A 20815-nucleotide genomic window follows, 5' to 3' on the forward strand; every position below is an offset into this window, starting at 1 on the left:
TCTCTGCTGTATAGCTCTGACTATAACAGATATGGTCTGAAATATAAATTTATTATATGTGTGTGTGTGTGTGTGTGTGTGTGTGTGTGTGTGTGTGTGTGTGTGTGTGTGTGTGTGTCACTATATACTACCCTGGGGTTCATTTTCTTGCAGGCATTCGCAGTAGATACAAAGAAACACAATAGAAACAATGGAAAATTATACACAAAAACAACCAGTCTGCCAAAGACAACAAATTGTACAAATACAAAAAGAAAGAAATAAATTAATACTGAGAATGTGAGTTGTAGAGTCCTTGAAAGTGAATCCATAGGTTGTGGAATCAGTTCATTGTTGGGATATGTGAAGTTATTGTCTCTGGTTCAGGAGCCCAAATGGTTGAGGGGTAATAAATGTTCCTAAACCCGATGGTGTGGGACCTAAGGCTTCTGTTCCTCTTTCATGATAGCAGCAGCGAGAAGAGAACATGGCCTGAATGGTGGAGGTCCGTAATAGTGGGTGATGCTTTCCTGTGACAGCACTCCTGGTAGTTGTTTTGTGTGTGGTGTTGGATGGAGTTGTTATTGTTTTTCATGGTTGATCACATTTCCCCTCCTTTTCCCCTCCTTTTTCACTTCAGAGCAAACCCTGTGGTGAGCAAGCGAAGTATGAGTCCTATTGAGGAAGAGGCGGTATCTGAGGAGACCGAGGATAATGCGGTTGCTAGTAAAGACGATGAGAGTGATAATTCAGGCAGTGCCTGGATAGATTCTTCAATAACAGAAACCAGGAAAATCAAGAAACAACGGCAGAGAAAGGAGCAGCAGCAAGAAGAGACTGGTAAATTGATTTACATCCTGGAAATGTGGAAAAACTAGGGAAAGGAGAGAGAATTATCAGTAATACTGTCTAGTCAAATATATCAATGGAAGCATTAATCTGGTTGTTGTATTTAAAATCTTTTCAAGTTACTCTTATAAAAGTAAGATAAGTGGTACCTGTGGGTGTTTTTACTTGCTAGTTACAAAACAATGGCAAAATGTGGTAGGTAACATTTGCACAATTAACCCTTGCATAATCTATATTTAAAAAAAGTGAAAATTTAAACCATGAGCAGGTGGACATCATGCTCTGCCTATAACTTTTCTTAAATAAGCTGTCCACTGAATGGATAACTTTTGTTTTTGCTATGTAGGCCACATAAATCATGAAGTTTTTCTAATTGATAATAAATTTGCTTAATATCCATAAAAATCTTTGGATCAGCATGTTAATGAAAAGACCATTGAATGGATGAATTCCATTCCATAGAGATATCCTTCCTTGATACTTGTGTGGAAAAATGTTACTTGGCTCTTACCTGTCTGTGTCTGAATGTTATCTAGGGTTTGTGTAATCAGGTTGTACTGCTTTACCTTCTGTTGAATTGTATTCAATAATGTGCAGACATTCTGTCCATTTGATCATTGAAGTAGTTGAAAATAGTCCTAGAACACCTACCTGTAGTGACTCCTGGGCCTGTAATTTTTGACCTCTAACTATTAAGCCATCCTTCTATTATATGAGGTATTACCCTAGCATTGTTCAGTTATCCCCTTCATTGGGTTTAGTGGGTCTCCTTTATTCCACATTCCATCTCATGTTGCTTTGACATCAAGCTTGAAGACTCACAGCTTTGGAATGTAACTATTTTGTCTGTGTTTAGACCAAGGGCTACAGTGTCATGTAAACCACAAAGTAAGCATTGACGAGCATAAGGATTGCATGATAACGTTGTTGCCAGCATAATCCGGCACTTTGATGATTGAGAATAAATAGGTGGAGATGGTGATTCGCCGTATGGATTTGTCTTACAATTTGTGGACAGACATCACCTGGGCAAGTTTTCACATTGCATGATAAATGTAGTGGAAGAACATGACTTGGGACATTTCTGTTTTCGTAACACATCTTTGGTGCAGCCCTAATAACAAACATTGTAAGAGCCAGCCAATATGGCCTATACAACTGACACATCTGGCTAGGTTTGATTGCAGATGCTTTAGGCTTTAGCACTTGTGTACTGTGTTTCACTGCAGTGTAAATGAGAATTTCTTTGGAGTCTTTTCTCATGTAGTTTACGATCACCATTCACAACTGAATGTGATAAGGTAGCTGATCTTTCAGCTGAGGTATTGTTTGCAGGGTTGCTTAGCTCTGTCCAAATTTGATTATTTCTGCACCTCCACCACTTTGCTGGGTCAGAATATACCCAGGGGTGTTCATGGATGATGTTGGCTGCAAGGTGTTTAGTCTTACAGTATATCCCTATCCAGCCAGTCCATAGTCCAGCATTCTCAGTTTAAACACTATTCCTTCCAGATCCTTCAGCTATGAATTTGGATGCAGCAGAGTTGCTCTTTTTCCAGGTCAAAGTTGATGGCAATGTTATTGATAAGGATATATCAAACGTCCATAGCCACAGGTGAGGTGTCGAAGAATTGGAAAATATCTAAAGTTGTTCTGTTGTTTAAGAAGGGCTCTGAGAATAAGCCAGCAAATTAGAAGCTGGTGAGCCTGACATCAGTAGAGGGAAAGTTATTGGAAAGTATTTTAATAAATTAGATAGACAGCAACTGACGGGGGATAGTCAGACCGGCTTTGTAAATGGTAGGTCATGTCAACCAATCTTGTATAGAGATTTTTGAGGAAGTTACCAGGAAAGTTGAAGAAGGCGAGGCAGTGAATGTTATCTATGTGGACTTTAGCAAATCCTTAGATAGGGTCCCATCTGGGAGGTTGGTCAAGAAGGTTCAGTCGCTTAGCATTCAAGATGAGGTAGTAAATTGGGTTAGAGATTGGCTTCATGGGAGAAGCCAGAGAAAGATAGTAGATGGTTGCCTCTCTGAATGGATGCCTGTAATTAGTGGAGTGCCCCAGGAGTCTGCTTTTGTTTGTCATCTATATGAATGATCTGGATGATAATGTAGTTGACTGGATCAGCAAATTTGTGGATGATACCTGGACAGGGGGTGTAGCGGACAGCAAGGAAGGCTATCCTGGATTCCATTGGGGTCTGGACCAGTTGGAAAAATGGCAGATGGAATTTAAGGCCGATAAGTGCGAGGTGCTGCACTTTGTGAGGAGCAACCTGGGTTGGTCTTGCACAGTGAGTGGTAGGGCAAAGAGGAGTGTGTTAGAACAGAGGGATCTGGGAATAGAGATACATAATTCCTCGAAAGTGATAGAGTTGTAAAGAAAGCTTTTAGCACATTGGCCTTCGTAAATCAATGTATTAAGTTGGTATGTTTTGTTGAAATTGTAACAATGTTGATGAGGCATAATTTGGAGTATTGTGTACAGTTTGGAGAGATGTAAATAAGGTTGAAAGAGTGCAAAGAAAATTTACAAAGATGTTGCCAGGACTGGAGGACCTGAGTTATAGGGAAAGGTTAACTAAGCTGGGACTTTATTCCCTAAAGTGTAGGAGAAAGAGGGGAGATTTAGTAGAGGTATACCAAGGATTTAGATAAGGAAGATGCAAGCAGGCTTTTTGCACTGAGGTTGGATGAGACTGCATCTAGAGGTCATAAACACAAGAGATTCTGAAAATGCTGGAGGTTAGATGAGACTCCAAATGGAACAAGATGCCAGTGGAAGTGGTGGATGCAGGGTCAATTTCAACAGTTAAGAGTAATCTAGACAGGTACTTGGATCAGAGGGCTATGGAGGCTAAGGTCTGAGTGCAGGTCAGTGGGACTAGGCAGATTAAAACTTCAGCACGGACTAGTTGGACCGAAGGGCCTGTTTCTGTGCTACAGTATTTTATGACTCTACATTCACAGGTTTCAAAGGTATATTTAATGTCAGAGAAATGTATACAATATACAGTGGCATGCAAAAGTTTGGACTCCTCTGGTCAAAATTTCTGTTACTGTGAATAGTTAAGTGAGTAGAGATGAACTGATCTCCAAAAGTCATAAAATTAAAGATGAAACATTCTTTTCAACATTTTAAGCAAGATTAGAGTAAAATTTTTGGTTTGTACAGTTTTAGAGTGAAAAAAGGAAAGGAGCACAATGCAAAAGCTCGGGCACCCCAAGAGATTTGAGCTCTCAGATAACTTTTTCCAAGGTCTCAGACCTTAATTAGCTTGTTAGGGCTATGGCTTGTTCACAGTCATTGTTAGGAAAGGCCAGGTGATGCAAATTTCAAAGCTTTATAAATACCCTGACTCCTCAAACCTTGTCCCAACAATCAGCAGCCATGGGCTCCTCTAAGCAACTGCCTAGCACTCTGAAAATTAAAATAAATGATGCCCACAAAGAAGATAGCAAAGTGTTTTCAGGTAGCTGTTTTCTCAGTTTGTAATGTAATTAAGAAATGGCAGTTAATCGGATCAGTGGAGGTCAAGTTGAGGTCTGGAAGACCAAGTAAACTTCCTGAGAGAACTGCTCATAGGATTGCTAGAAGGGCAAATCAAAACCCCTATTTGACTGCAAAGGACCTTCAGGAAGATTTAGCAGACTCTGGAGTGGTGGTGCACTGTTCTATTGTGCAGTGACACCTGCACAAATATGAAGAGTCATCAGAAGAAAACCTTTCCTGTGTCCTCACCACAAAATTCAGCGTCAGGAGTTTGCAAAGGAACATCTAAACAAGCCTGATGCATTTCGGAAACAAGTCCTGTGGACTGATGAAGTTAAAATAGAACTTTTTGGCCTCAATGAGCAAAGGTATATTTAGAGAAAAAAGCTGCAGAATTTCATGAAAAGAACTCCTCTCCAACTGTTAAGCACGGGGGTGGATCGATCATGCTATGGGCTTGTGTTGCAGCCAGTGGCACGGGGAACATTTCACTGGTAGAGGGTAGAATGAATTCAGTTACAATACCAGCAAATTCTGGAAGCAAACATCATACCATCTGTGAAAAAAAAAGCTGAAGATGAAAAGAGGATGGCTTCTACAATAGGATAATGATCCTAAACACACCTCAAAATCCACAATGGACTACCTCAAGAGGCGCAAGCTGCAGGTTTTGCCATGGCCCTCACAGTCCCCCGACCTAAACATCATCGAAAATCTGTGGATAGACCTCAAAAGAGCGATGCATGCAAGACCACCCAAGAATTTCACAGAACTAGAAGCCTCTTGCAAGGAAAAATGGGCAAAAATCCCCCAAACAAGAATTGAAAGACTCTTAGCTGGCTACAGAAAGCATTTACAAGCTGTGATACTTGCCAAAGGGGGTGTTACTAAGTACTGACCATGCATGGTGCCCAAACTTTTGCTTTGGGCCCTTTTCCTTTTTTGTTATTTTGAAACTGTAAAAGATGAAAATAAAAAAGTAATCTTGCTTAAAATATTAAAGAAATGTGTCATCTTTAACTTTATGCCTTTTGGAAATCAGGTAATCTTTTTCTCAGCTATTCACAGTAACAGAAATTTTGACCAGGGGTGCCCAAACTTTTGCATGCCATTGTACATCCTGAAATGTTTTTTCTTTGCAATGATCCACATAAACAGGAGTGTCTCAAAAAATAAGTGACAATTAAACTTTAGAGCCCCAAAGTACCCCCTCAGCTCCCCTCCCTCCTGTGCGTAAGTGGCAGCAAGCAACGATTCCCCTGTGTGCTCCCCTCACTGGCAACATGGCTGCTCTGGAAAGACTATTTCAGAGTTGACCATATTGCTTTGGTGGAGTTGCAATCAAGATTTTGTTCTTTCCAGATCATTGGCGAAACTGATTTTTAGAACAAACTGGTGGTTTATTGGTCATTGTTACTGAGATTGGTCTCTTAATTCAATTTTATTTAGTTAATTGAATTTCAATTTCCCCTAATTCTCTGAAAAGACTCAAATTCCCGTATCCAAAAAATTAGTCTAGGTTTATGACGAGTTCATCTTGAGTGGATGTGCTGGGTACTGTTGGGGACATTAGGAATACTGGGGGTCTGTATAAGATTATGTGAAATTGGCTAGAAGTGCTGAGAAAACTTGACCATTTAAAAAAAACAACTGCCAGAAGGTACAAACTGAAATAAAATGAGAAAATCACGCAGCAAGTCAGGTAATACCTGTGGAAGAAGAAATTGAGTTGATGATTCTGGCTGAAAACTCTCAGACATTATTAAGCTTTGACAAGTTGTGCTGAATGTGACTCCAACGGCTAATGGTCTCACTTCAGAAAAGCCATTATTAAGTCCAATATAATTGATGACAGCATCTCAAAGAGCATAATTTTACTGCCAACCACTCATTTGTCAAGGAGGTAAACCTTCCTGGGTTGGAACAGCTTGGTTTCAGTATTATAGGCGTATAGGGAGGAATGAACAAATAGAAACATAGAAAACCTACAGCACAATGCAGGCCCTTCGGCCCACAAAGCTGTGCCAAACATGTCCTTACCTTAGAACTACCTAGGCTTTACCCATAGCCCTCTATTTTTCTAAGCTCTATGTACCGATCCAGGAGTCTCTTATAAGACCCTATCGTTTCCGTTTCTGCTTCCACAGCCGCCACTGGCAGCCCGTTCCATGCACTCACCACTCTCTGCATAAAAAAAAAATTACCCCTGACATCTCCTCTCTACCTACTTCCAAGCACCCTAAAACTATGCCATCTCGTGCTAGCCATTTCAGCCCTGGGAAAATGCCCCTGACTATCCACACAACCAAAGCCTCTCATTATCTTGTACACCTCTATCAGGTCACCTCTCATTCTCCGTCACTCCAAGGAGAAAAGGCCAAGTTCACTCACCCTATTCTCATAAGGCATGCTGCCCAATCCAGGCAACATCCTTGTCAATCTCCTCTGCACCCTTTCTATGGTGTCCACATCCTTCCTGTAGTGAGGTGACCAGAATTGAGCACAGTACTGCAAGTGGGGTCTGACCAGGGTCCTATATAGCTGCAACATTACCTCTCAGCTCTTAAACTCAGACCCACGATTGATGAAGGCCAATGCACCATATGCTGCCTTAACCACAGAGTTAACTTGCACAACAGTTTTGAGTGTCCTATGGACTCGGATCCCAAGATCCCTCTGGTCCTCCACACTGCCAAGAATCTTACCATTGATACTATATTCTGCCATCGTATTTGACCTATCAAAATGAACCACCTCACACTTATCTGGGTTGAACTTCATCTGCCCCTTCTCAGCCCAGTTTTGCATTTTATCAGTGTCCTGCTGTAACCTCTGACGGCCCTCCACACTATCCACAACACCCCAACTTTTGTGTCACCAGCAAATTACTAACCCATCCCTCCACTTCCTCGTTCAGGTCATTTTTTAAAATTATGAAGAGTAGGGGTTCCAGAACAGATCCTTGAGGCACACCACTGGTGACCGACCTCCATGCAGAATATGACCTGTCTACAACTACTCTTCGCCTTCTGTGGGCAAGCCAGTGTGCAATAACGTGCACCCAAGCAACAGCGGACCACGTGTTGGAAAATGGTTGTCACCTTGTAGGGACTTGAATCACAAAGGATCTGCCCATCCCTAGAACTTGGTGTTTTGCTAAAAAAAAAAGAGGCCAATGAAGCAAACCTTTCTTGTAAAATTGGCCATCAGAAAATGAACTTTCATGGTGATGATTAATCTATAGCAGGGCTCCCATCCTTTTTTTAATGCCATTTACCCCTACCATCAATTGAGAGCCCCCCCCCCCCCCGGTCTATAGTAATTAGTTTAAATTCTCAAAATCAAGACATACTGTATTGTATGATTTTTCATGTTAAAAAAAGTCTAGTCCTAATGGTGCGGCAGACAGACCTCCCACTTTGCAGCTTCACCAACCTGGGTTCACTCGGACCTCTGGTGCTGTTTTATGCAGAGTATGCATATTACCTTTTACCTTTGTGGGTTTCCTCCGGGTGTTCCAATTTCCTCCCATATCCCAATGATGTGCTCATTGATAGACCAATTGGGTACTGTAAATTGCCACCGGTGTATAAGTGAGAGATAGCAATAAACCCAGAGGAGTTTATGTGAATGTGAGAAGAATAAATGGGATTCATTAATGTAGCTAGTGTATCAATTTTATTATAATTGTATTAGTCAAAAAATTTGGAATTAAGTTATGAGAAGCTTTATGTCAGGCTGGCATACCTTCATTGTTCGTGGTAGGGAGAATGTAATTGGAGTGTATAAGTAGGTGTGTGAATAGCTAGACATCCATGTCTTCAATTGCCAGTGCCTTGGCATAACTTCTACTAACTTTTGATTAGTAGGAGATTGACCAAGAGATAAATTGAACTCAAAAAAAAATTCCTTAAACGAGTACTTTTATTGACTTAGTGATTTCAGAGGACTGTGAAACGATCAAGAATCAAGGGCTGCATTGAATTGCTGAAATAAGAATTTGTTGTTTTGGATTACCCTGAATTCTGGACTGCAAATGTAAATTGAACTGTGGGTGTTTTCTGGGTGCAGGAAAGGATCTTTTAGGCAGAGGAAGGAGATGGGGATGAGGGGCTGGGTAGTAATCTCCCTCTGGACCTGGGCTTCGTATTTCCTAATTTTCATACAGTTCTCACTTTATTGGCACTTAGAGTTTCTTATCTTGTTTTCTAAGGAAGGCTTGAAATGGGTGACATCCTTGCACAAGGATCCAAGTCCCTGTTTTAGATGACTGCTGGGGAGCCTGAAATGATGTTGGAAGCCCACGTCTGATGCAGTGAGAATCCACAGGGAAAGATTCCACATGCACTTCCGTTATGTTTTCTTTTATAGATGGGCTACAGGATATCCCAGATTCCATATTTGGAAAGTAATCTATCCTGTATTATGTGGCCTCTTCCTCCCCCTCCCCCAATCTCCACCACCAAAGCTTCTTGGTTTGATGTTCCAGAGATAATTATCCTTTTGAGTTTAATCAGTGCCATTCACTGCATTTGAATCAGCCGATGCAGCTTTGTTTCAGTGAAAACTGCCACTGGCCAGGATATGGGGCGTACTCCGTACTGAACTACTTTTAAACTTCTCTTGCACTGTTGCTATCTTGTAGGTAAGGGATCTCCTGACATTGCCAATTTGACGAGAGCCATGGCAGTCTTTTTGAGACTGTCACTTGCAGCAGTGTCTCTCCTTGTGACAAGTGTTGCTGTTGGCGTATACTTCAGCTAAGGTATTGAACTTTGGCAGGTTGGTCCTAGATGCAGATATTCTGAGCAAATCAAAAAGCCCCACTTGTGTGACAGTGAAATATCATCTACCTGTTGGTAGGGTCTTTCTTCTCGATACATGGTTTTCTTTTAACAAGCTTTGTATTTTTGTGTGAAAGAAAAACACTGCTTTTGTTCAGATCATCAGCAGTCCTGAAGAAGGGTCTCGGTCTGAAATGTCTACTCTTTATGCCTCTCCATAGATGCTGCCTGACCTGCTGAGTTCCTCCAGTACTTTATGGGTGTTGCTCTGGATTTCCAGCATCTGCAGGATCTCTTGTATTGTGTACAGTTCCTTGTTTACCTATCTACATTGCTTTGTATAGAAATTACTATTGGAACAGTCTTGTTCAGTAATGAAACTATAAAATAACTTGCTTTGCATATTCTTATGCATTTGAGGTTATTTTAATAAGGATCCAATGGACTCATCCAGAAAGCAGCTTTTCCTCCTATGAGGTTTTGCATTGTATGTTACCTCGAACCCCTATGCTCCAATTTCACTAAGATGCATTGATCTCAGAATGGTTTTAAATAATTTCTTGATCCCTATTTTAAAAATGTTAGGGGCTGCCTATGCTTATTAATGGCACTCATGTAATGCATGCTTTTATGCTGAATGCTTTTGAAAAGCTTATCTCAGTTCATTTTAAACACAAGTGATTGTGCATCTGCTGGAAATTGTGAGCAATACAAATACAAAATTCTGGAGGAACTCAGCAAGTCAGGCAGCACCTGTGGAGGAGGATAAACAGTTGATGTTATGGGCTGAGAACCTTCATTAGGACTCAACTTAGCTCATTTGTTACACCTCCAATTTCAACTAGTCAAGAAGTTTGGGTATTTGGCTGACCCCATCCTTTTCAAATGGAGGTGGTGGTAAATCAATGCTCTATCAAGCCTCTCTTTTCCCAACTACCAACTGAGAATTTGGTGAAAGTTAACTATATCACTTGCCAATGCAGTTGTAACCTTTACCCATCAATTATCTTAGTGTATGTAATGCTTTGAATTCATAGATCATCATTATCAGTTTTATTAGAGGTAATCACTTTATTTAATGTATATTCTCATAGCCAGGTTAAGTCAAAGACGAGTTTATTGTCATATGCATAAAGTACATGTGCACACAGGTGTTTAAAACATGGAACAGTACAGCACAGGAACAGACCATTCGGCCCACAGTGTTGTGCTGAACCAGGTAAAAAGCAAATCAAAAACACCCAAACACTAATCCATCTTTCCTACACCACGTCACCAGGACATAAGAAATAGGAGCAGAAGGAGGCCATCCTGCCCATCAAGCCTGCTCTGCCGTTCAATAAGATCATGGCTGATCTGGCCATGGACTCATCTCCACCTACCTGCCTTTTCCCTATAACCCTTAAATCCTCTATCATGCAAGAATCTATCCAACCTTGTCTTAAATATATTTACTGAAGTAGCCTCCATGGCTTCATTGGGCAGAAAATTCCATAGATTCACCACCCTGTGGGAAAAGCAGTTCCTCCTCATCTCTGTCCTAAAGCTACTCCCCCGAATCTTATGTCCATATCCCTCTATCTTCTTTAGATCCATGTGCCTATCCAAAAGTCTCTTAAAAGCCTCTAATGTATTTGCCTCTACCTCCATATCAGGCAGTGCATCTACAACTCTCCGAGTAAAAAAAACTTAACCGCCTACATCTGCCTTGAGCCTACCCTCTTTCACCTTCAATGCATGCCCTCTGGTATTAGATACTTCTACCCTGGGGAAAAGATGCTTCCTGTCTATTCTATGTGTGTCTCTTATAATCCTCGATCTGATCTCCCCTCCTCCTCCACCACTCCAGAGGAAACAGCCCAAGTTTATCCAGCCTCCCGTGGCTGCAGTGAAAAACTTGCTTGCAGCAGCATCACCAGCACAGAGCATCAGATAACCAGCATTCACAAGAAAAATACAAACATAAATTATACTCAACTTTTACATAAAACAAATGTAATAATGTTAGTTTGTAAAGAACTCTTCTTGCCCAAAATTTGCAAGTGTAGTTGATCCTTATTTCAGTAGATCACCTTAACACCAGCATAGAGCCTGTTTGGTAACCTAACCGCTAAGTCCATAACAGTGTATTTAGTGTATCTGGCGAACTGAGAATTAACTGCTATGGTTCTTCTTGCGTGCACTTTAATGAAATTATTTAACACTCTTAATAAATGCCCATGACGGCTGACTCACTGGCAATGTAAAACTACTAAATAAAGTGTTGAAAAGAAGCTCTGTGCTTAGATGTGGTTTTGTAGTGAAGCTGAAATACCAGGCTGCATTCAAATCAGTGGTTAGGTTATCTGCTGAGGAGATGCCATAAGAAATAGAAGCCATTGTGTCTGCTTTTCAATGCAATGAAGTTTTAACTGATCCTTACTTATGAAGTCCATTTACCTTGTTTCCTATTATATAAAAATGGATAGATTATCTCTCCACAAACTTTCAGAGTCCCGCAGGGTTAATAATTCCAAAGATTAATTGCTTGCAGGCTGAAGAAACATCTTTATATCTCAGTCCTGCTTTATTTTGAGAATCTCCAGTTCACACCAGAGCTAAGTGTAAACTTCATTCCTAAATCGACTTATTAAGCACTGTCAGAATTTTGTATGCTTCAGTGAGATACACTTCTCATTCCTCTCATCTCAAATGAATATTCTTAGAGATACAGCATGGAACAGACCCTTCTGGCACTACCCAGCAACCCTAATCACAGGACAATTTACAACCAATTAACCTACTAACCCGTATGTCTTTTGGAATGTGGGAGGAAACCGGAGCACCGGGAGAAAACCGCTGGTAGTATCATACAAGCTCTTTACACAAAATCAGTTAAGTCTAAAACAGTTCTGTTTAATGAAATGTTTCCTATTCTGTGACTACAAAGATGGCAGGCAGGCTCTTACAGGAGCCAAATCCACAGAAGTCGTAGCCCAGCTTTGGGAAAGGGATCTACCACACTGTATTCCTACTAGGGGGTGGGGGGTGAATCCATTGGGTCTCATCGAGGCAAACAATAATTTGGGATGCTGGGTTGGAAAAGAGGGTGGGAACCAGGAATTCTCACCAGCACTGTGTAGCAATGAGTTGGTTAAGTAAACTGTTCGGAGTCTTGTCAAAGATTTTCTCCCTCCGGCACATTATTTCATCACTGAACTCCAAACTCCCATGCCCCGTGCTGTAATAGCATTGCACTAACCACTATATAGCCCCAATATAGCCTTTCTAAAAATATGACATGCCTATCCTCTTGGGGATTTGTTTTTCTTGGTTTCTAGTCCATTTTGAGTTTATTTTGGGGAAAAAAGATAAGCCTTGAAAAGGCCCTTAAGTGTATTATGCTCAATGTGATATTTTGTTATGACTATTATAAATAACAATAGGAGAACCATTTAGCCAGTGGTAAGATTAAAACTGATGAAATAATGTGCTGGAGGGGGATAATTTTTGACAAGACTCTTAACAGTATACTTAACCACTGACTCATTGCTACAGTGCTGGTGAGAATTCCCATTTCCCAACCCCCCCCCCCCCCCCTTCCAACTGAATCCCAAATTATTGTTTGGCTCAATGAGACCCAGTGGATTTTTTTTTCAGCAGGGAGATATCTTTCCCAAAGCTAGGCAACAACTTCTGTGGACTGGGATCCTGTTAAGAGCCTGCCTGTCATCTTTGCAGTCACAGTATAGAAAACATCTCATTACGTGGAACTGTTTTAGACTTAACTGATTTTGCAGATTGAAATTCTATTGTTAAAAGAGCAAAACATTAGAGTTGCTGTCATTTGTAACTAAGCCTGGGATTCTCCAAAAAGATTGAACTTTGTATAAAAATCTAAAGTACATCATCTTGTCCTGAAATCTTTGTGCATGTGCCCACCTGAAATGCAGCATACAGATGTGCACACTAGTGCTGTGGTTCACGTTTGCACTAGAGGCAGATAATCACAATTGTAAGTTATTCATTTCTTGGTAAAATAAATAGCTGCACTACTCTACCTTTGGATGTCTCCTTTAGATATCGTGCAAAAGGCACCTATCTATAGAAATGTCATTTTACTATGCAGAATGAAATAATTGGCACAACTTGAGTTGACATAGTTGTTTCTTTTGGCCACTATAGCAGTAGCTGTAAAGTTGGTCATCACAGATTAAGATCTAGTGACCTTGTACTGGGTTTGTGAATGGGTTGATGCTTTGGAGGAAAAAATAAAAGCTTCAGCCAATTGTGCTAAAATTGTTTTTTGTTAGCCTTGAATTAATGTTAAATAGTTCTCAGTGATAGTGACCACCTTTATTCTTCATGGATACATTTCATAATTATATTACTATAATTGAAGATTATATTTTGAGTTACTTTTTTTCTGTTATGAGTAATGCTATTGATACTTCACTCTTTTTAATATTCAGTTTTCCCAATATTTTGTTAATTTTATTTCCCAAGCTTTTTAATTTTGTTGTCAATCTGAATGATTTAGAACTTCAGAAAGTTTTGCCTTGATGATTCAGTGATTGTGTAATCTTTTTATTAGTACTGCTGAGTCATTTGGTGGAAAAGATGTGCAATTGTCCACCCATTATAAATGATCAAGTAATGAAGTATTTTTATATGTAGTCACTTGTAATTAGAAAATCTGACAGCAAGTTCTATCACATCTCAGTGGCTGTAAGGTAGTATCAAGTTTGTTTGCAGTTTTGGTTGGAAGATGGGCACTGATCAGGAGGTTCCCTTGCTCTTCAAAATAATGGCATGTGATTTAAATTCTATAAGAACACAGGAACATAAGAATTAAGAGCAGGAGTCAGCCATCTGGCCCGTTGAGTCTCTTCCACTATTCAATAAGGATCATGGCTGATCTGACCATGGACTCATCTCCACCTACCTGCCCTTTTCCACATAACCCTTAATTCCCCTATTACACAAAAATCTATCCAACCTCATCTTAAATATATTCGTTGAGGTAGCTTTCACTGCTTCATTGGGCAGAGAATTCCACAGATGCCTGTACCTTTTTATAATCTCTTTTGAGACTGATGCCCTCTCCTAAAGAGAATGTTTTTAGGTTTGACACTCCCTTGATACTGCCCTGGAGATTAGCCCCGGTCATATGGCCATGAACCTAGGACTTTTCTCTCATGTGTGAGTGTACTGAACTCGGGTCACAGATGCTGACTCTTTCCGTAGATGCTGACTGATGTGCTGAGTTTCTCCAGCATTTTTGAATGTTTCCCTAACACATAAAATGCTGGTGGAACACAGCAGGCCAGGCAGCATCTATAGGAAGAAGTGCAGTCGACGTTTTGGGCCGAGACCCTTCTTCAGGGCTAACTGAAAGAAGAGGTAGTAGGAGATTTGAAAGTTGGGGGGGGGGGGGGCGGTGGGAATCTTAAATGATAGGAGAAGACATGAGGGGGAGGGGTGAAGCTAAGAGCTGGAAAGGGATACACAGCTGGAGAAGGGAGAGGATCATAGGATGGGAGGCCTAGGGAGAAAGAAAGGAGGAGGGGAGCACCAGAGGGAGATGGAGAGCAGCCAATAAGTGATTGTGAGAAAAGGGGAAAAAAAGGGATTTTTTTTTTCTTTTCTCTGTCCCTCTCACAATCACTCCTTGCCTGTTCTCCAACTCCCTCTGGTGCTCCCCTCCCCCTTTCTTTCTCCTTAGGCTTCCTGTCCCATGATCCTTTCCCTTCTCCAGCTGTGTATCCCTTTCCAGCTCTTAGCTTCATCCCTCCCTCTCCTGTCTTCTCCTATCATTTCAGATTCCCCCTCCCCCTCCCACTTCCAAATCTCTTACTATCTCTTCTTTCAGTTAGTCCTGACGAAGGGTCTCAGCCCGAAACGTCAACTGTACTTCTCCCTATAGATGCTGCCTGGCCTGCTGCATTCCACCAGTGTTTTGTGTGTGTTGCTTGAATTTCCAGCACCTGCAGATTTCCTCGTGTTTGAATATTTCCCTGTTTTTTTTCTGGTAGTTGACTAAAAGGAGGGTTCCAAGGATACCAACATTGCCTATAGACCCATGTTTGCAAAATGGCCATTTTGGCCAGGGCTAGAGAGCTTTTGTTTTATGGAAGGGTGCTTTGCCATGAATTAGGTTTGGAGATCAGAGGGGGGATTTGGTGGGGGAATTAGACATAGGTGAGTGAGTTTAACCAAGGGAAAACTCTTTCTGCCTCGTTTGCATGAAAACAATTTGGTATTTAGCAAAATTTACACGAGGGTGAGCTGTTAAAAGAAATTTCAGTGGTAATGCAGCTTTGTGACAGCCTGAAATAAGGAGCAAAAATCTGTTACTAGTCAATTGTATTCTATTATCTGGAAAATTTATCTTGTAAAAGAGCTGTAATCTTAAAAAGTTACTGAAGTGTATTGTAAAGGTGATGTGATCTGAGACAATAACAGTACCTGTCATAAGAATTAGGTCATTCAGCTCATCACGTCTGCTCCACCATTCCATCTAGACTGATTTGTTATCCGTTTCAGCCCTATTCTCCTGCCTTCTCCCCATAACCCCTGATGCCCTTACTAACCAAAAACCTATCAACCTGTGCCTTAAATATAACCACTGACTTGGCTTCCACTGCCACCCATGGCAATGAATTCTACAGATTCACCGACTTCTGGCTAAAGAAATTCCCTCTCATATCTGTTCCGAAGGGACATCCAATTCAGAGGCTGTGCTCTCTGGTGCTAGATTCTATAGGAATATAGGAAATGTCCTCCAATATTCAATAGGTTTCAAGGAGATCCGCAGCCATTCTTCTAAACTCCAGTGAGTACAGGTTCAGAGCCGTCAAACACTCATGCATTATCCCTTTCATTCCTGGGATCATTCTCATGATCCTCCTCTGGACCCTTTCTGATATCAGTACATCCTTTCTTAGATAAGGAGCCCAAAACTGCCGACAGTATTCTAAATGCAGTCTGACCAATGCTTATAAAACCTCAGCAGTACATCCTTGCTCTTGTATATGATGTTTAGTATGATATTTTAGTAATGTGCAAGATTCCTCGTGTAAATTGGGGACTGCATGCAAACTTCATTATGTTTTCTTTTCCTGTTAAATAGGCAGCAGTATAAATGCCCACATGGCATTGTTTGAAGTCCCAGACACATGGTGACATGAAGCACATGGAATTACAAAGTGATATCTCCCAGCGAATACAAGGACATCCGATTTGCAAACCTTATTGAACCGTCAGCTCCAATCTAAATGTGGTACAAGACAACTTTAAAAAGTCTTTAAAATAAAAATGAAATTTTAACTATATGAATATGACCTGACATTACATTAAATATTTTAGGGTTTTTTCCTCTTTTTTTTTGAGAAACAGGTAGGATTTGATTGCATTTTGAATATTCTATTAGTCATTAGCTTAACAACCTGCATTTAAGGCCAGTCATATGCTTCTGATAATTTGAAATAGCAACCAACCTTGGAAGTTGCCTTGTGCCATCCACTGGGATGTTTGTTTGAAAAACAATGTAATCACTGTTCAATGCTGTAATTTTTATTATATATGTGTACATCAGTTGTATTGTCAGTGAATCCAATGACTTATCAATAATATGGCCTGACTACCATATTTGGGTTTTTCTTTTTTTTAAAAAAGGATGCTCAAAATATTGTCATCTTCCTTGCATTAAGGATGGCGACCATGTTATGTTGATCCTTTTCTTTGTGTTAACTGGTGTGGACTGCACTGAGCTTCCAGCCTTGTATGTCAGAAACTGCACTGTACACCAGACTTCTGTAAGCGGTATGTGTGTATACGCATGTGTGTGTGTATGTATACGTGTGCGCGCGTAAGAGAAAACCTTCCTGGGGCCAGTTGTGAGTTTTGTATCATATTTAAAGGTTTTTGTATCATGAAGAAAATTAAAATTTCATGAAGGAAAATTAAAGACAATTTTCTTACTATAAATCATGTGCTCTATGTGCAATGTGTTCATTAGTCAAAAACAACTGTATTTCTTGTCCATCTGGTTTCAAACCCGAGTTTAATATCTCTGTGTACAGATCATTCTGCCTGAAGCCACAATGTAAATTAGAAGCCAAAAATCAAAGCCTGTATACATAATTTAAAAGAGAAATTCAGGAGAAACCTTTTTGTACACTGTATGTTTGAAAATGGAACTGTCTGCAGAAGTTGGATATAAAAAAGAAATGACTAGGAGGTGGAGTAGTCTGTTTTAATTTGTTCTATAGGTTTACATAAATCGGAAAAAAATACCTTAAAATTTACTGTTGTTTTCTTCATCCAGCATTCACTGTCACTCTTAACACATCTGACCTGTGTTGAATTTGTCACTTGGTGCTGCACAGGTTACCAGTCCTTGCCTATTCAGCCTTCAGCTCAGCCGATTTTTGTTGCAGAGAAGGAAACTATCACCCCTGGACGAGACGAGTTAAAGGGAAATCTGGGGAAGGGGCTACAGGCTATCCTGTTGTACAATCCAAATATAAGGAGGTAGACCTCAAGTTCAGCTTGTACAGTCTTAAGCTGCACCTGTAAATGAAGAAAACATGAAGTACAGTTTGAAATTTATATTTCGTTCTGTCTATGTGCAGAGAAGCCCCTCAGTTCAGTGTGTTACTCTGGATTTCCAGCATGTGTAGAATCCTTCAGTTCAGATTTATGAAGCCCCTGTTTGTCAGGGACGACCGTGGATGTCTCTACGTGATACACAAACTAGGGTAGTATGATTTGGAGAGTAAGCTGTTGCTCACGTAGCAGGCTCCCCCTCCTTGCAGATCCAAAGGAATGGCAGAGACTGACAGGTTGACACCAGTAGAGTTGCAGGAGTTGCCAGTCAGCATTGAACTCAACATAGGACTGCCTTAGGGACTCCAGCTCTGGATTTTCCCTTGGGGTTTAGTCCCAAAGCCTTTCCCTTGAGTGGGTACGGCCGCAAGGAAGGGGAGGTTTGAGTTCAGAGTTTTTCTTCTCCCAGATGAGCTGCCAACCATGACTGATGCACCCCACCTTTGCCACTTCTGTAAGTAGAAATAGTTCCATCAGGTTTTGTAGCTAAGTTGGACTTGGTTGTCAGAGGTTATTTGAGATGCATGCCCTTGGGAGCATTTATTAAGTAGTGGGAGCTTATCCCCATTATCAGCCGCCGCCCCCCCCCCCCCCCACGCTACAACAACCTTAAGGAACCTCAGTAGACTTTGAGGGAAAGTGATAATATTGGTGTTAAGGAATGAATCAAAAGGTCAAAATAACTCTTAAAATGCTCCTGATATTTAGTGAAATTAAGGAAGCATTTTGATCACTTTCAGATACCAGAAAACCACTTTACCTGATGCACTGGATTCAATCCTGAAAGAATTTGCTGAATGTAAATAGCTAATTGGACTGTATCCCAAACATGGGCTCCTAATTAACAGTTGTGATCTATACTGAATTGCATTGACACATTCGGTGTGAATCTATTTTCTTTCCTCATACATCTGCAGAAGGAAAAAAACATTTTACATGCAAAGCTGAATTATAAAATTCAGCATCTGATGAAGGTAGACTTTCAAAGGCCTCTTCCTGTGACTATAAGTATCCCCATAAAGTGGAAATATTTATGTTACTTGTGCCTTGAGCAAATCTTTAAACATTCTTGCGTCCGGTATTTCACAAGCTACATCTTTGAAATATGGTCTGCCATGATAATCCACTCTTAATCAAGTATTTATCATGGTTATGTAGATTTTCCCCAAGTGCTGGCAAAACACAATATTCAGTATTGGGATTTCATCTGGGTAAGTTATCCAGAACATTTTACATATTATTTCTAAATTTAACCGTCTTTGCATAAATTTGTCTTTCAAACAATTGAACCTTGGATGAGGAAGACATCTTAAGGAAGTTGATCAGATGGAAAAAAAAATTTCCCATTCCATCAAGTGTTCGTAAGTAGCTTTTAAACACTTAAATTGTTCTTCTTGTCATAATAAATTGCAGAAGAATTAAAACTGTTTTTGGTCCCTTTAACCCAGTGGTCACATCCCCTCCAGAATCATTTCTTACAGCATTCATCAGGTAGTGCTTGGTATTAGTAGCTTTCTGACACATTTGATATTTTCACACGTTAAAATATATGCTGTGTCTGCTTTGGTAGCTACATCTTGGAAGCCAATATAGTCTGCTGCTGCTGTGCCCATTCACTTCAAGGTTCAACATGTTGTGCATTCAGAGATGCTCTTCTGCATACCACTAATGTAATGTGTGATTGTTTGAGTTATTGTCAGCTTGAACCAGTCTGGGCAGTCTCCTCTGACCTCACTCATTAACAAGGTGTTCTTTGCCCACGGAAATGTTTGTAACTAGATTTTGTTTGTTTTTGTTTTGCACCGTTCTCTATACACTCGGGACTGTTGTGCATGAAAATACCAGGAGATTGGCAGCTTCTCAGTTACTCAAACCACTCCATCTGGCACCAACAGTCATTCCATAGTAAAAGTCACTTAGATCACATTTCTTCCTCTTTCTGATGTTTGGTCTGAACAACAACTGAACCTCTTGGCCACGGCTGCATGCTTTTATGCAATGAGTTGCTGCCACATGATTGGCTGATTAGATATTTATATTAATGTACAGGTGTACCTGATAAATAGCCACTGAGTGCAGATTCCTTGAGCCTCTGGGTACCACAAACTCTGTGAACATTTGTCACAAACTGAAGGCTCTGAATTTGGCTGTTGGGAGCCATTCATGGTTGATGTGTGGCTAACAGTAATATGTGGCAGGAAATCATTACTAAACCACATGACTAAGCACAGGGTTTGGAATGAAACAGATAACACTGCAGCGTCCCACTTCCTGCTCAAAAGCCCTGCCTTCAAGACATTTACAGCTTTTATTCTGCTTCTACTTGAAATTTAAGTTTTCATTTAAGAATCTTGCCCATCACGCTCAAAGTAAATTTGTTATCAAAGTACATACTTGTCACCCTATACTTGAAGTTCATTTTCTTACAGGCATTTACAGTAGAAAGAAATAATGAATGGAAAGCTACACACAAACTGACAACCAATGTGCAAAAGAAGACAAACAATAAAAAGATAAATTATAACTCATTCTCAGTATTCAGTTCTTAAAAATGAGTCCATTGCAGTGGAATGAGTTCAAAGTTTATTACTTAAATTTTACACAGATTTTGCAGCTTTGGCCTGTTGTCACACCTAAACTGACCCCTCAAAGTTGCCTACAAGTTGCTTGCTGAATTAGTGGTCTAGGTGCAGTGAAATGCAGCCTCAAATAGAATTGGTAATAGATTTAAAACAGTTCTGGTTTCACCTACCATAAGGAGGTGCTAGTTCTGAGCCTGGAATAGTCTGACATTTTAAATCAGTACTTTGTTCATTACCTTTCATTAGGTTTGAACAAATTACAGTTGTGGGGAAGAACAGGTTAATAAAGACATCAAATCAAGGAAAGGCGTTGCAGAATATTGCAACAATTATGCTCTCTGCTGATTGGCTGTTTTCCTCTGTCATCCACACAGGGCATTTTAACTCACTGAAACTTGCCATTCCACAACTGCATCGAGACTGCCTATAGTGGCATCAGCTCCAGGACTGCATGCCAGAGATATCACAACTCAAGTATTTATCTCGATTCTGTTCTTTTTGTCCTCCATTTCAATACTGTTCTGTTACACCCTC

At 40.4% G+C, this 20815-nt stretch overlaps 1 protein-coding gene across 3 annotated transcripts in view; it reads left to right on the plus strand.

The window, feature by feature from the left end:
- parn (poly(A)-specific ribonuclease (deadenylation nuclease)) overlaps nt 1-17078 on the plus strand; it is a 167848-nt gene extending 150770 nt beyond the window's left edge. The window contains exons 23-25 of one of the 3 annotated variants that reach the window (XM_059979084.1): nt 620-819; nt 8972-9091; nt 16222-17078. In XM_059979084.1, coding sequence (XP_059835067.1) covers nt 620-819; nt 8972-9090 — 319 coding nt within the window. In that variant the 3' untranslated portion in view covers nt 9091; nt 16222-17078. The remainder of the gene's footprint in view (nt 1-619; nt 820-8971; nt 9092-16221) is intronic. The other 2 variants (XM_059979085.1, XM_059979086.1) reach the window with 2 other exon arrangements.
- The last annotated feature ends 3737 nt before the right edge of the window (nt 17079-20815 follow it).

This window comes from Hypanus sabinus, chromosome 9 (assembly GCF_030144855.1).
Source record: "Hypanus sabinus isolate sHypSab1 chromosome 9, sHypSab1.hap1, whole genome shotgun sequence".
NCBI classification, from domain to species: Eukaryota; Metazoa; Chordata; class Chondrichthyes; order Myliobatiformes; family Dasyatidae; genus Hypanus; species Hypanus sabinus.